Source organism: Polyodon spathula, chromosome 17, assembly GCF_017654505.1.
Source record: "Polyodon spathula isolate WHYD16114869_AA chromosome 17, ASM1765450v1, whole genome shotgun sequence".
Taxonomy (NCBI): Eukaryota; Metazoa; Chordata; class Actinopteri; order Acipenseriformes; family Polyodontidae; genus Polyodon; species Polyodon spathula.
Genome location: NC_054550.1, coordinates 8,657,845 through 8,671,870, shown reverse-complemented (window position 1 = coordinate 8,671,870; position 14,026 = coordinate 8,657,845). Strand labels below are relative to the sequence as shown.

General features: G+C 38.6%; 1 protein-coding gene across 1 annotated transcript in view; it reads left to right on the top strand.

Annotated features, from left to right (window-relative positions):
* The window catches only part of LOC121330341 (N-acetyl-beta-glucosaminyl-glycoprotein 4-beta-N-acetylgalactosaminyltransferase 1-like), a 150,596-nt gene that overhangs the window by 120,523 nt on the left and 16,047 nt on the right, over window positions 1-14,026 (top strand). The window contains exons 8-9 of the mRNA XM_041276797.1: window positions 4,611-4,689; window positions 10,187-10,253. Coding sequence (XP_041132731.1) covers window positions 4,611-4,689; window positions 10,187-10,253 — 146 coding nt within the window. The remainder of the gene's footprint in view (window positions 1-4,610; window positions 4,690-10,186; window positions 10,254-14,026) is intronic.

The window sequence follows — 14,026 nt, the reverse complement described above, 5'->3', positions numbered from 1 at the left end:
CTGCAGCTGCAGAGCTGAACAGTTTAACTCGGACACATCCCGGGGATTTGACTTTACAGGGATTGAGCACAAAACAAGAAACACAGGTATTATGTAGGACACATTTGTTTCAACAGACGTTCTACAGATTTTGTCCCTGACAAGTATTCTGTAATGGAGGGTTAGCCTGATCTAGGCAGGGTCTTGTTGGTGCCATACACCTTCCACTTCTTAATAATCGTCTTGACCGAGCTCCAAGGGATATTCAAGGCCTTTGATTTTGAAAGCGCCTTGGTGCTCATGTTTGAGTCTTTGCTTTGAAATGGACTACCCAGCAGGGGGAACCTACAGGAACTGCTGAATTTATCCTGAAAATATGTGAATCACTATAATTTAACACAGGTGGAGGCCACTTAACTTAGTGTGTGATTTTTGAAGGCGATTAGTTACACCTGAGCTAATTTAGGATTGCTATTAAAAGGGGGGTGGACACTTATCCAACCAAGCTATTTCAGTTTTTATTTTTAATGAATTTTCTAGAAGTTTCTAGAATATTTTTCACTTGGAAGTTGTGGGGTAGGATGTGTAGGTAAATGAAAGAAAATATTTTAATGCATTTTAATTCCAGGCTATAATGCAACAAAATGTGCAAATTTTGAAAGGGGGTGTAGACTTTCTATAGGGATTTTCCTTGGGTGGGTGCTTGACTGAATGACAGCTTGTGACATTTATAACTTGTGAACAACTAGTGGGTTTGATTTCAACATTTGTACATGCTTTCATAATGGTGGTAGGATGGAACACGCACAGAGTGAAATAACAAAACTTTCTACCGAAGCACTCTAAACACATTAAGAAGTAGCCGCTAGGGTTGCTGTATTTCTGTCCTGTCTGCAACTGTGACTACTAAGAGTTAGGTAAATGCAAAAGCTTTATTGGAAATCGGACATTCAAATCCCAACTGAAATAAGTTTGGTGTACTCAATTTACTGTGCCCCCAACTGGACAAGAGTATAAGCCCCAGCATCACAAAACAGAAAATAATAATCAGTGGCTGGATTGAATGAGTAAGGGTATGAGATGATTTTCAAGAGAATTTGTCATGGTGCCTGCCTGCCTTCCAGAACCGTGTAGCCAGTGCCATTGTCCATCACTTTCATAAGCACTAAATTCACACTGGCCAACAAACAAACAAACAAATAAATAAAAAAAAAAAACAGTGGTTTCCAGCAGAGTGGATGGTAATGAAATACAAACTCCAATGTTTCCATCTCATTACCCTCAGATGGAAAAAAATAACCTGGCTGATGTCTGTGATTGGGATTCATGTATTCAACTTACGAGGGCGACTAGAGGGAGCTTCTCAATAGTCTTCTATATTTAGAGCAGTGAAATCAGGGAGCACTTTGCTCAGCTAGAGCTCACTAGAGCAATGCAAGAGCCATCGTGGCCTTGGGCTGTGCTTAATGCTCCATTGATTAACAACAGGCCTGCTATCTTTAACATCCTCATTTATTTATAGACAACTTGCAGATCAACTGGAGAAACGAGAGTCCTCCTGGTAGGTACTTCTCCACTGGCTTAATTGGCACATTCAGCACAAGACCCACAGACTGCACTGCAACATTATGTAAACACTTCAGTTTCAGGTTTTCTCACATACAATACAAGTGGAAAAACAACCTTGTATTTCATGAATATATTCCCTTAAAAGTTGACCACAGTTAATAGCGCTGGGTATAGTCAATCACGGTGATGGCAGCTCTCATGGCAGTGCCCCTTCACAGCTCTTCAAGTGAGCGCATCTCAATCCTGACCTGTCATTCAGTCCCGGGTCTCTCTCAAGTAGAAACTGACAACCGTGTGGTGGTTTTATGATGCGTTTTATACAAAGATGAAGGATGTGAGAGTCATATGTGGATATGCGGCGTGGAAGCCTGCACAGGTAAATAGTGTGGGGTATGTTTTTATTTTGTTTGGCAGGGATGGGTTTAATTCCATCCCTGCCGAATACACGTGTGGAATGTGGCTGGGTCTTGCTTGAATGAGTGATCGTCAATCAAGTCTCAGCCACGTGGTATAAAAGAAAGGAGAAAACATTTGTTAGCTGGAGGTAGTAGAGAGGTAAAGGCTGTGAGCAGCAGGGTGTGCTCATAGCTAAAGCACTGAAATAGCGGTTACTTGGGTGCATGTTTCTTTTTGTTTTTAGAGTTGTTTTGTTTTTGTTAATAAATACGCGCTGTTGCGCTTATACTGCACGCCTCCTGTTTCTGAGTCTGCTTCCCGAGGGTAACCAGCCTGGACCATGATGCTACCCTTTCACAAATAGAAGAGCATAGTTATACTGTTTATCACAGCAAAAGTAAATTTAAAGAGTAAATTACCAAGATCTTTACCTTTAAGCCTCTTGCCTCGTTTGTAGCAGGTATTAGTTCCCCACCTGATCCTATGTCCTACAGTTTTCTTCTCACAGTGTGCCTTTTGGACTGGACTGCAGTTCAGAACTTCACTCCCTCTGGTATAGATGTTCTTTGTTCTGGCAGCGGGAGATGTTTTCACCTTGTCCTTCCCCTGCAATATGACACTCCAAACATTAGTCTTGGTTGTTTGGCTAGCTGACTGGGCCATATCGCTCTTCCCACTAATATGGCACCCTATTGTACCGCTTTGTTCAGCTCTGTTCTTTGAAAAAAAATATTGGAAATTGAGAAGGGGGAAAAAAAACAAAAGCTGTAATTGAGTCGCTGGTTGTGGTGCGCAGAGAGACTCTGGGGCTGCTTTATTGCAGCAACCAGAAGAACAATTAGCTGCGGATGAGTTAGCGTGACGTTAAACCAAGCATAGGGATCCCCACATGCTCGCTCCATACGCCTGCCTGTGCGTCGGGAGCAGCTCAGGCACTAGCGGCAGGATGCATGTGACCAGACTGATATTAACAACACTTTTATATTATTTATCAAGTACATTGTGCAGTGTTGGGGGTGCTGCTTCTGTTCACATGAGACACCATTTAGCATTCACTGGCTCAGACTTTAATATCTTATTCTGTGATTTTAACAATGAACCTGGCAGTTTGTTTCTTTAATTTCTTTACTTGCTTTGAGCAATTGTGTGTAAGCATGGGATTTTTGAATAGCACCTGGCTTCAACTCAGTGGCTAGGATGTTAGCAGGGAAATTAAATCCAAATCTCTTAAATGAGATATGAGAATATCACAGGTGGTACACTCTCTTGGTTCAATTCAAGTCAGAGCCTTCATTTATTTAACCAGGTAGTGAGAACAGATTTTTATTAAGTGGTGATCTGCAGAGCTGGAGACAATCAGAATTATTGAAGTGGGTACATTTATTGAAGCGGTATTAGGATTTGGCCAGGATACTTTGACAGAGTGAGATGGAATATTTTACCTCCTACAGAACAGTGCCACCTAACACTGTTGCAGGATATCTTCTAAGCTCTGTGCTAGAGGGAAGCAAGGCCGCCTACTGCAGATGGTGCGACTGGTTAAATAAATATAGAATAATCTGTTATTACCCAATTTAAACCAGCCTCCTGCAGGTTGTGTTGATTCGCTGAGCCTTGTTTTGTCTGATCTTCTAATAAATAGAAGTTTCAGGACTGGCATTCCATGCCTGAGGTCAAATAGACATTACCACACAGTGATGCCGCTTTATTACTGGTATTTTGCAAAAAGTAATGATGTGTGAACTGTAGCTGGAGACCAATAACCTGGAATAGCAGATGTGAAGCAATTTTGTATTGTATACTGTAGATCTGTTTTTGGTAAGTGTGTGTGGTTGCTTCCCAACACAAAACAGTTTGATTACTCTAGCTAAACAAGACACAACTATTTATAGGTGTTAACAATAAACACCATATGCAGGACACATTTTGAGATGCATGTGATTGTACAGATGGACTTTTTTATGGTTGATAATAAGATCATTAATGATCTATAATTAATATATTGTTAAAAGGCAGAATAGAAAGGAGATATAGTAAGAAGAAACATGAATTCATGTAATCAACAACCTTTATCACCTCTGTCTGAGTGGTGTAACAGTTAATTGTGTATCCTGTAATATATATTATCTCATAATAGAAATCTGTATCGTGTGTATCATGGTAATGGTCAGGAATGAAGCAAAGTCCCCTGTGTGTGATGTCACCGTGTGGCTGGATCAAAGCTTTTCAAAATGACCTTGTCAATTGTAAAGAGAAGCCAGTCAGTCGTCATCCTGCTGATTTTGCTTCTGTCTCTCTGTCCTGTCTGGTGACTGAAAGTGCTTGTCAGTTGGTTGGGGAGTCTATCTCTTATTGAAGTATACCACTGTAAATTTGTGTAGTAGTTGTGCTGTTTCCCCATGCTTTTCCCCAATGGTTTGTAGTCTTTTGTAGTCTAGTCTTTTTTTTACTGTGTTTTACTGTACCTCTTGGCTTTATAATGCTTTGCCATTCTTTAACTGTACTATTCTTTTCCACGATAAACTTTTACAAGGGACTACATTCGTTGTCTACTAAGATACTGAATTATCTGCCTTTTGAGTATGAAGACATATCTCGTTTACACCACAATCGGGAAATTGGGATGTAAAGGGGAAACTCTCTGATGTGTTTCTCTTACCTTCCAGCCTCATTTTTTCAAGACGCTACTACTTTGAAGTTCTTCACAAACAGGACGACAAGGGCTCTGACCACATTGAGGTTGGGGTGAGTATTCTGGCATGTTCTAGACATGAAAACCTCTATGTAGACTAGGTTGACTCCTTCCCTCCCTCAGCTAGCACAGCGGGGTGGACAGTTTGAGAAAGTGTAGTGAAAAATTCAACAAAGTATAAATTAGTCTTAAAGGCACAGAGTAATTAAATAAAAGATAAGCCACTTTGTATCAAATCTGCCTTACGGATTTTTGTTAGTGCTACTTATGGGTATAAATGTGTTTTGTTTTTTTTTTGTAGAAAGAAACTGTTATTCGCTTGTTTCTTTTTCCTCATGCGGCTTGGAAACTAGCGATGCTGAGGTGTCAAAAGGAAAGCATTTTTCTGTCTTTAACGAGAATATATTTAGGCGCAGTAGCCCTCTTCGTTTGTCTTCTCATTACTGAAGTTCTCCGTTGCCATGGTAAGCTGAAACACAATTAAAGACATTGCTACTGTATACAGGGTCGCCCTTTCATAATTGTTAATATATATTTTTTATAGATACAGACTAGAGCTGGTGCCACAGCCAGCTTCTAAGGATGGGAAACAAAGTATTTTCCACATTTATATATGACAAATATCCAGCCTTTTTATATCCCAACTTACGTTTACCCAATATCCAGCTAATTAGAGGACAATGTGTGATTAAATATCATACATAATTAGAAAAAGTATTAACTCTCTATCTGATGTTAGCATTGAAATGCTTTTATTACACTATATTCCCTAATTATGCAACAGCCAGACTGTTTTAACATTATTTCATGACACTTTAGCAACCAAAGCCACAGGTGCAATTAGCTTTCTGTATGGAAGCGACTTCAGTATGATTTGTATAAAACGTAGACAGAGAAAAAAAAAAACATATTGATTGCTATTACAATCACAGAATGTACAGAACTTCAAGCGTGTTAATCAGTTGCAAAAAAAGTGGGACTGATCAAGTTCTTGCACGGGTGTTTTTCTGATCTCCTGAGTTTATAAATCATAGCTAAGGCTGTATTTTGTTTCACAGATTACTGAGGGCCGACACTGCTCTTCAGTTGTAGTTGCCAGCCATAGAAATATGTAACATAAGACAGATCTATCAAAGTGTATGTAAAGTAGCTGGAGTCAATGGTGTTTTGTGAATAGTTACAGTGGATCAGTTTTCCATTTTTATTGCTGGCAATACATAGTAGCCTGTTTAACATACTTCTATGACTAGCAACTTGAACTGAAGAGCAGCAGAGAGGTGGTGTTCTCAACGTTAATGAGTTTGAGGCTAAGCACTGCTGAAGTGATCGAAGCAGGAGAAGTTCCAGCAAATAAGAGCTCTAAATCAGGACTGACAGCTTCCGAGAGGTCTATCAGTTCTGGATTAACACATTGAGACTTAATGGCTTGTTTTATTACTCTTTCTCTTGCACTTCTAAAACCACAGTGCCAAGCAGAGAAGCCTGCTGTAGAGAACTCCATGTTGTAGCTAAAATGGCCTCCCCTTTAAGCTAAGCTGAAATGACTTCCCATGTATTTTAATTGTGGACCGTGAGGGACAACGGCACTGGTTACAGTAAAGCATAAGGACACAAGGCACCATCTCGCTTTCAAATATCATTACTGTTGTAAGGCATTCAAAATATACAGATCCGTACTACAGGGTTCTTAATGAGCACTGTATCATGAAAGAGAACATCAGATAACTTAAAGAAAGCTGTGTTCTGTTTTCCTCCATTTTCCCTCCATATTACCTACGAAGACAACCCTGGATTGTAAAGTCCTTTACAGTATGTGCAGTACCTTGTTATTACTAACTAATGCAGATGGTTCTTCCCCCTTGTACTTGGTGCATTGCTTCAGAGCACAAGGGCTCCATAGGGACCGACTGAAACAAACCGAGTTCCAATTCTACTGCAATTCCAGTAATGGGTAACAGACAAAGGCAATGCCAGAAAAGTTTGTCTGCTAGACTAAGTTTTACCTTTCCAGTCTTGCGATGCTGAGAGCTAACGACAACACTTGCTCTCATGTGGCTGTTACTGTAGGGATTTGACTGTTCCTGCTGAGGTGAAGACATCTGAACCTCTATGATAAGCAGCAATTGACAGTACCACAGGCAGCTCTGGGTCTAGAATAACAACAAAGTTGCCACACCATGTAGAGCTCCTAAATATATTCTTATTTCTATCTTTTTGTTGCTTCAGAGCACAGAAAAATGTCCTTAATCGTCCCAGTGACAACAGAAAAAGGTACTGTAAGGGGTGATAAAATAAATTCGATGTAGATTTCAGATAAATGTGATGAAAGTTCTTCTGGGTTTCTTTGTGACCTGTGAAATGGGTGGTACATGCGCATACTGTAACTAGTAATTATTTGTATGCTAGTGCTGCAGTGTTTGGGTAAATTAAGAAACAGCTTCCTGTGTTTGCTCCCCTAATTTAAATTTCCTTTTCTCTCCCTGCCCATGTTTGAACTGACTTGACCGAGCGCGCTTTGTGCTGCTGTTGTTGTTGGAGGTGAGAGGAGGACACAGTTATCATTGGCTCGGAGTGTGACCTGGCTGTGCTTTTAGAATACCTGGGTGTTTTTTTTCTCAAATTGGTGCTTATTTAATTCTCATTATGTTTGGTTGTATACTACTTGTTGACAGCTTTGATTCAGACTGCTTGAACGGTACATGTTTAATTTTCAGAACCTTGATATACAATACAAAAGGCTGTACTGATAATACCGAATTAACGATGTTGAATCTCCTTTCAACCACAGCCGTACTGGTTGGGTTGGGTGCCTTTCTGTTGGGCGAGGTTAACTATAAACACTCAAGCGGCTGCTGACAGTGAGTGAGAGTTGAGCGCACACATGGCTAAATCACATATTTACATAGCAGGGCTGTGGTTCTGCAGTTTGTAGGCTAAAAAGAAAAAAAAATAATAATCAGTGTATGATGTTGCTTCTTTTAAAAATGTGTAGTATTTACGAGGTACGTTTCTGGAGTTTAAATGTTCAGTGTTTGTAGTTTAGTTTAATCAGTTCAGTATGTTTTATCTCAGTTTATGTTTTATAAATAACAATATTATTGAGTAGCAGGCAGCTGTGCCGGCCTATTTAGACATTTAAATCACTGCGCTGGAGTGTACACAACTGTGTTATCTTTGTGTTTTTTGACTAATTCGTTGAAGATTCCCTTTGTCGAATAAATGCATTATCCTTAGCATGTACGCCGCTAATTATTAGGCTAATAATATATATATATAAATATATATATATATATATATATATATATATATATATATATATATATATATATATATATATATATATATATATATATATATAAAAATATAAAATCCCTGGATGGGGAATTGTCTGAAATTGGATTCCCTACTCCAAACCTATTGAGTGTGTTCATATCATATAGTGAGTGCCCATCAACAAGAGCTCTCTGGCAGCTGATTAACATGAACAGATGACTGCACTAAACACTAACACGTAAGCATTTTGCTAAAAGCCATTTTTGACTCCATGATATAAATGTCACCTTTCTACTTTAATCAAATTTAGTTTTTGGAAATATTCACTTCAAAACAATGTGCTTGTTCTGGCTGGATTCGATACTGCACAAGACACACATAGCATTTTAAATGTCCAGCTCAGGTGTTAAACCAGAACATTTGAGTTAAATAAAAAACCAACAAACAAACAAACATATTTAATGTGTTATTCAATATTCACATAGTTCTGCATGCTACCAGATTTTTTTTACAAATGCCTATTTGTAAATTTTAAATAGTTTTTATGCAAAATGCCCCATCTGTTTTCTTTCCACACTTCTGCATTTGATGGAAGAAATGCACGACTTTTGTTTTAGTTTTGTTTTCAAAAGCATAACCTGTTTTTGGACTCGTTTGGCCACTTATTAACAAATGCATATAGTTTACTACACGACATACGTTTTGTATCATTGTATCATTATCTAAAAAAGGCATGAATAATTGTCAGCTGATGAGAGCCATCAATTAGTCATTGCACTTGTGTTTTTTTGTGTGCATTTGTAGAAGACTGTTAAAGAAGAAGAATTTGGTGACGTTGGTGTTTTGTAACTGAACTGTATCCCGTTAAAACCGCCCATGCAACATTTGACGGGCTGCATAAAATGTTAGTTTATCAGCTGAGATGATTATTGGTTGTTAGTTGCATTGGAAAATAATTATCCTGTAGTTACTTAGTAAAGACCAGCCTCATATCATTTGACAGGCTGCACAAAACGTGACAATAAGCAGGTTTGTGAGATGAAATTAAGAGGTCATTTCTCTAAGAACCTATGGTGCATGGCGAGTAGTTTTTGAAATGTTGTGATATTAAGCGAGGGGATATAAAATGTGTTCGTGTATGTGTATACGGATGTATAATTGGTCCCAAGTATTTTTCTTTATCAAATAGGTTGACTGTGCAGTTGGCTGCTGCTTTGCAGAAAATTCCAGTTACTGATTCCAGTTTGCTTGCACCCCATGCATTGATTTAATTGATATGCAGAAACACTGTCTGAGACAAGCACTTTCATAAAATGAGCTGTCCTGAGTGATTATGCCTGGAACAATGAGAAGTGACACTAACTGCAGAGCCTATTTGGAAAATGATGTTATGTGAGGTGATACTATCAGCACTAGCCCTGCTTTGAGTACTTTCGAAGCTCCATTCACTTGCGCTTGGGGAGGGAGAGGTATTTGCTTTTAATAAGCAGACCCCTGTCATTTCTGCATGACACACTCCTTGGGGACTGTGATATTCATTACGATGTCTTCTAATTCAGGACTGTGTTTTCATTTTGTAGGGACTGTGGCATTTATTAAGATGTTTTCTAATTCAGGACTGTTTTTATTGATAGCATGCTGAAACCAGATGAGGGAGGCCAAAAGGCTGGGTCATTATACTTGGGTTCTGAGTCTGTGGGAGCCAGAGTAGTATTAATTTAGTTATATTGTAGTTTATTATGAAGTACATTGTGTGCCGCGTTTCTTAATGGAGTAGAGATGTAATTTCAGTTTGGCTCTCGTTACTGACCTGAAATATTTGTAAACCACTTGTCCAGTTTTGATTCAACAATGCATGATCATTTGCTATAATGTACCTTTTTTTTAACAGAAGCTGCTTTGAAAAATAGTTAATGTCTAATCCTTTTTTTTTTTTGACAAACAGTATCTGATTTTCTAAAGGCTCCAGGAGGGAACTGCTTTCAGAAGCTGCCGCTCCTGGGGTGAAAGGTTCCAAACCCCCTCAGGGCCTCGAAACTCAAGCTCCATAAGAGTGCAGCTTCACAGGCAGCAACAGTGTTAATCTTTAGGCCAACTGAACAGGTCTTGGCTTTCTGCCCACAAGACCATTTCTCCCTGTGAATGAATACCAAGATTACATTCTATCTTACCGGAAAATCTGTCAGAGTCAACAGTCACCTGCCCCTACCTAATTGATTTTCGGTTTGTTTCACTTTTTGCTCACATTCTTTTTTTTTTTTCTCTTATTTGTTTCAGTGGCGTCCTTTTCTCCCAGGGCTGAAGTTTGAAGTTATTGATTCCCCCTACATCTCACTTTATACAGGTAAAGCCAACACTGCTGGCCCTCTCGGACGGGGGGTGGGTTGAGGAAGAGATTGTGTTTGGGGAGGTAGATGAGAGGGACAGCAGTATTTCTTTTTGGGTGTAGTGAAACAGACATGTTTCAAAATATAAATAGAAGTTAAGTTTGAATTGTCTGATTTATTATAGTTAAATTCTTAATATGATATTTCCAACAGAAAAACCTTGAAAAATTCAAACAGTACCCCTCAATTTCTGTGACAGCAAGGCAGAAGAGTATTCCACAGGTTACCACAGGACATCTGTTATGATATTATATCAGTAGTTTAGACTTTTATTAGAAACTTACAGTATGTACAAAGTTACATGTTTTGTTGGGAGATGTAAAATCATAAAGCACACCCAGGGCATTCCAATAAACAGATCAGATTTGAACGGTATCTAGCGAGTATCTAACAATATTCAGCCACTCTCAAATGTTAGTAATTTGCTAATGTTTTGGTTCAACGAGCATCATTTCCCCCCAGGCAGTTACTGGTAGCTTATGTTGAAACTAAATTACATTCCAGCAGAAAAAAATTATAATAGCCACAAGTACTTTAATAATGCACATATCAGATGATATGGTTCAGTATTAGAATGCGTTTCAGCTCATGCATTTTACTATTCTTAAACACACATATTTCTGTAGGGCTACAGTTTAAAAAAAATTGTGTTTGTACTGAGGAAACCAGTCTTGTAACAAGGAGGTCCCCGGTTCAAATCCCAGCTCACTCATTGACTCGCTGTGTGACCTTGAGCAAGTCTCTTTACCTCCTTGTGCTCTGTCTTTTGGGTGAGACGTTGTTGTAAGCGACTCAGCAGCTGATGCATAGTTCACACACCTTAGTCTCTGTAAAGGTGTCTGCTAAATAAACAAATACTAATAACACTATGTAACACAATTTTTGTTCCTGGGTAGTAAGTGTTATTTCCTAATTGCTTATGCCTCAAAAGTATAGAAAATGGCTATTATTCCCCACAAACTTTGCTTTTGTGACCAGGACAGGTAAATTTCAAAATATCACTATTTCCAATGAGAAAACGGGCGCTTTTGTGTCTCTTCGTTCACATAAAGTCAGAAAAAAACAACATATGAATCCAAATTAACATGTATTTATACTAAAGTAATACAAAAATGACCACAAAAGATTTAGAAGCGAGTAGTTTTTCGAGATTTACGATTATACTGTGAAATAACACTTACTACCCAGGAACAAAAAAAAAAAAAGAAAAAAAGTTACATGGTGTAATCAAGAACTTGTATGGTCACTATACTAGAAAATGTTACTTTCTGATAATATGGCCTCCTATTCATTTAAAAAATAATTCCCTGTGAACAGCAATTAAATGTTGATTTTTATTACATGTTTTAACACTGGAGTTAAAACATGTCGTCAAGATTGTAAGACATCAAGGTTCTTAGTGCACAGCCCAGACTATCCATTTCTGAATTGAATATTCCATTCCTGGGTCAAGTTGAAGAGGCTAGTTAAAGGAAGACGGTCTTGAAGTATTGAGCAGTTGAAACTGATCTGTTTGAAAAGAGTTTTGAAAAATATCCCTGTGATAAGGTAGCGTCATGGCCCAGGCTGGTTTCCGGCAGGAGGAAGACTCAAACAAATAAACCAGGCATAAGGGCCAAAATAAACAGTTCACAGAAAAACAAGGCTTCTTAGGTTGGGTATTAACCTTCACTAATACAGGCCAAAAACACACAGTGTACCTATAGTTACAGTTACTGTCACCAGCTCTTTCAACCAGACAAAAGATTTCTCCTCTCCTATATACCATGTGGATGGAGCCTAATTATCCATCAGTCATGCAATTAAGGCTCTGGACACATTCTCACATGTATTCTGGCAGGGAGGAATTTAACCCCCTCCCTGCCAGCCCAATATTCCCCACACACACATTACATAGCAGTTATACCTGCCACAGTCCCTCTGACCTGATAATTTTATTTATTTATTTTTTTTAAAAGCTTGCACTGTACAGTTTATGACAAGCCATTTTAAAAAGTCGCTGGGATAATCCAAATGTTTTGTTTTTACTAATCATAATTTTTTGCAGACTATAGGTATTGGTAATAGTATTGCTATGTTATGGTATTGAAAGTGAAATAGGTATTTAATTAAAGTGGTTTTAGCTAACACTTCCAGTCTCTGTAATTATATGGTAGCTCTCAAATGCTCAGTTTGCAGTTTGCTTGCCCTGCTATCAGGAAAGCTGTTACTGTTTAATATCTTAGTGTGTCATTTCCCCTTAGCATTGTCTTCAGGGTCAAAACATGTGTCTGCATTAGGAGTTAATGGCAGGGTAGAAGGCACTGCAGAGATGGAGACTTCCTCTAGGTGAAATGACCAAGCTCACTATCAGATATCATGTCATTAAAATGAAAATATGGGTTTGCTATAACAAAACACATCTGAGAGCTATGTAATCAATACAAGTGAACCACAGATATGTGGAATTATTTTGCTCCCAGGGCTGAAGTTTGAAGTTATTGATTCCCCCTACATCTCACTTTATACAGGTAAAGCCAACACTGCTGGCCCTCTCGGGCGAGGGGTGGGGGGTGGGTTGAGAGAGAGATTGTGTTTGGGGAGGTAGATGAGGGGGACAGCAGTATTTCCTTTTGGGTGTAGTGAAACAGACATGTTTCAAAATGTAAATAGAAGTTAAGTTTGAATTGTCTGGTTATAGCTAAATTCTTAATATGATATTTCCCTAGCTGTAACCACTTTAACAAATAATGGGTCATTCAGATAGCAACACAATTGATTGATTTTCTGTAACCTCAAGGTATCAATACTTCTGGGCACCATTGGAAATGCAGTTTAACATTTAAGGGATAAAACAGAACATGCTGTCTCTGCTGACCGATAACAGAATTTGATCCCTACACAAGTCTCTGCTGTGGATTAGGAATGCTTCCAACAGATCTGTATAAATCCTTGTGTGAAAATGCTCAGTGCTCCAGAGAGATCTTTAAAATGCATTGTAATTATAGCACAGGGCACAGTGATGTTTGGATTTCTACTGATGCCCTTTTAATCTGAATCTGAATTAACAAGCTCTGGGGTGAAGGGATGTGTTTCAGCTTGAAACATTTGTGTGCCTCCCCAGGTCATTCCTTTACTGCGCAACTATGGGCAGCATGTACACATCATGAATCATTCCCTGCATGTCAGTCTCTGGAGATTAGATTCCCTTACCTGTCTAACCAGCACTAAACACGTACTGCACAGTGCATGGAGAACTGGGAGACGTGGGTTCAAATCCTCAAATCTCCTTGCTGCGTTTAAAGTTTTGCAGGAGAGGTTTAAAAAACGATTTAACCTTCATTGTACTGAACTATGTACATGAACAGATGTACTAATCCTGCAGTAATGGCACAGTAGATTGTTTTTGTTGGACAGTGAAAACAACAACATATTGGAAGTGCCAGTACATATCTATATTAAGCCACACTTAAATTTGTAGCTTCATGTCCATTTGTTAAAAAATTTTGTATTGGACATTCCTTGGCTTGGGAGTTCTTTTGGAGCTGTGCCTTGCTTCAGGATTCTTCTAACATGCCTTCATATGGGGAAAGAAAGCAGCAAAATAGCCTGGCTTTTCTTTGTCTCATCTTTTTTTATTTACACTGCTGTTTCTTTTCATATTGGAAGTGGTTTAGTCCCCAATTAAAAAGTATAGCACACTCTTTATTAGGTTGTTCTTTAGTGACATTTAATTAAGTTTAAGCCATCA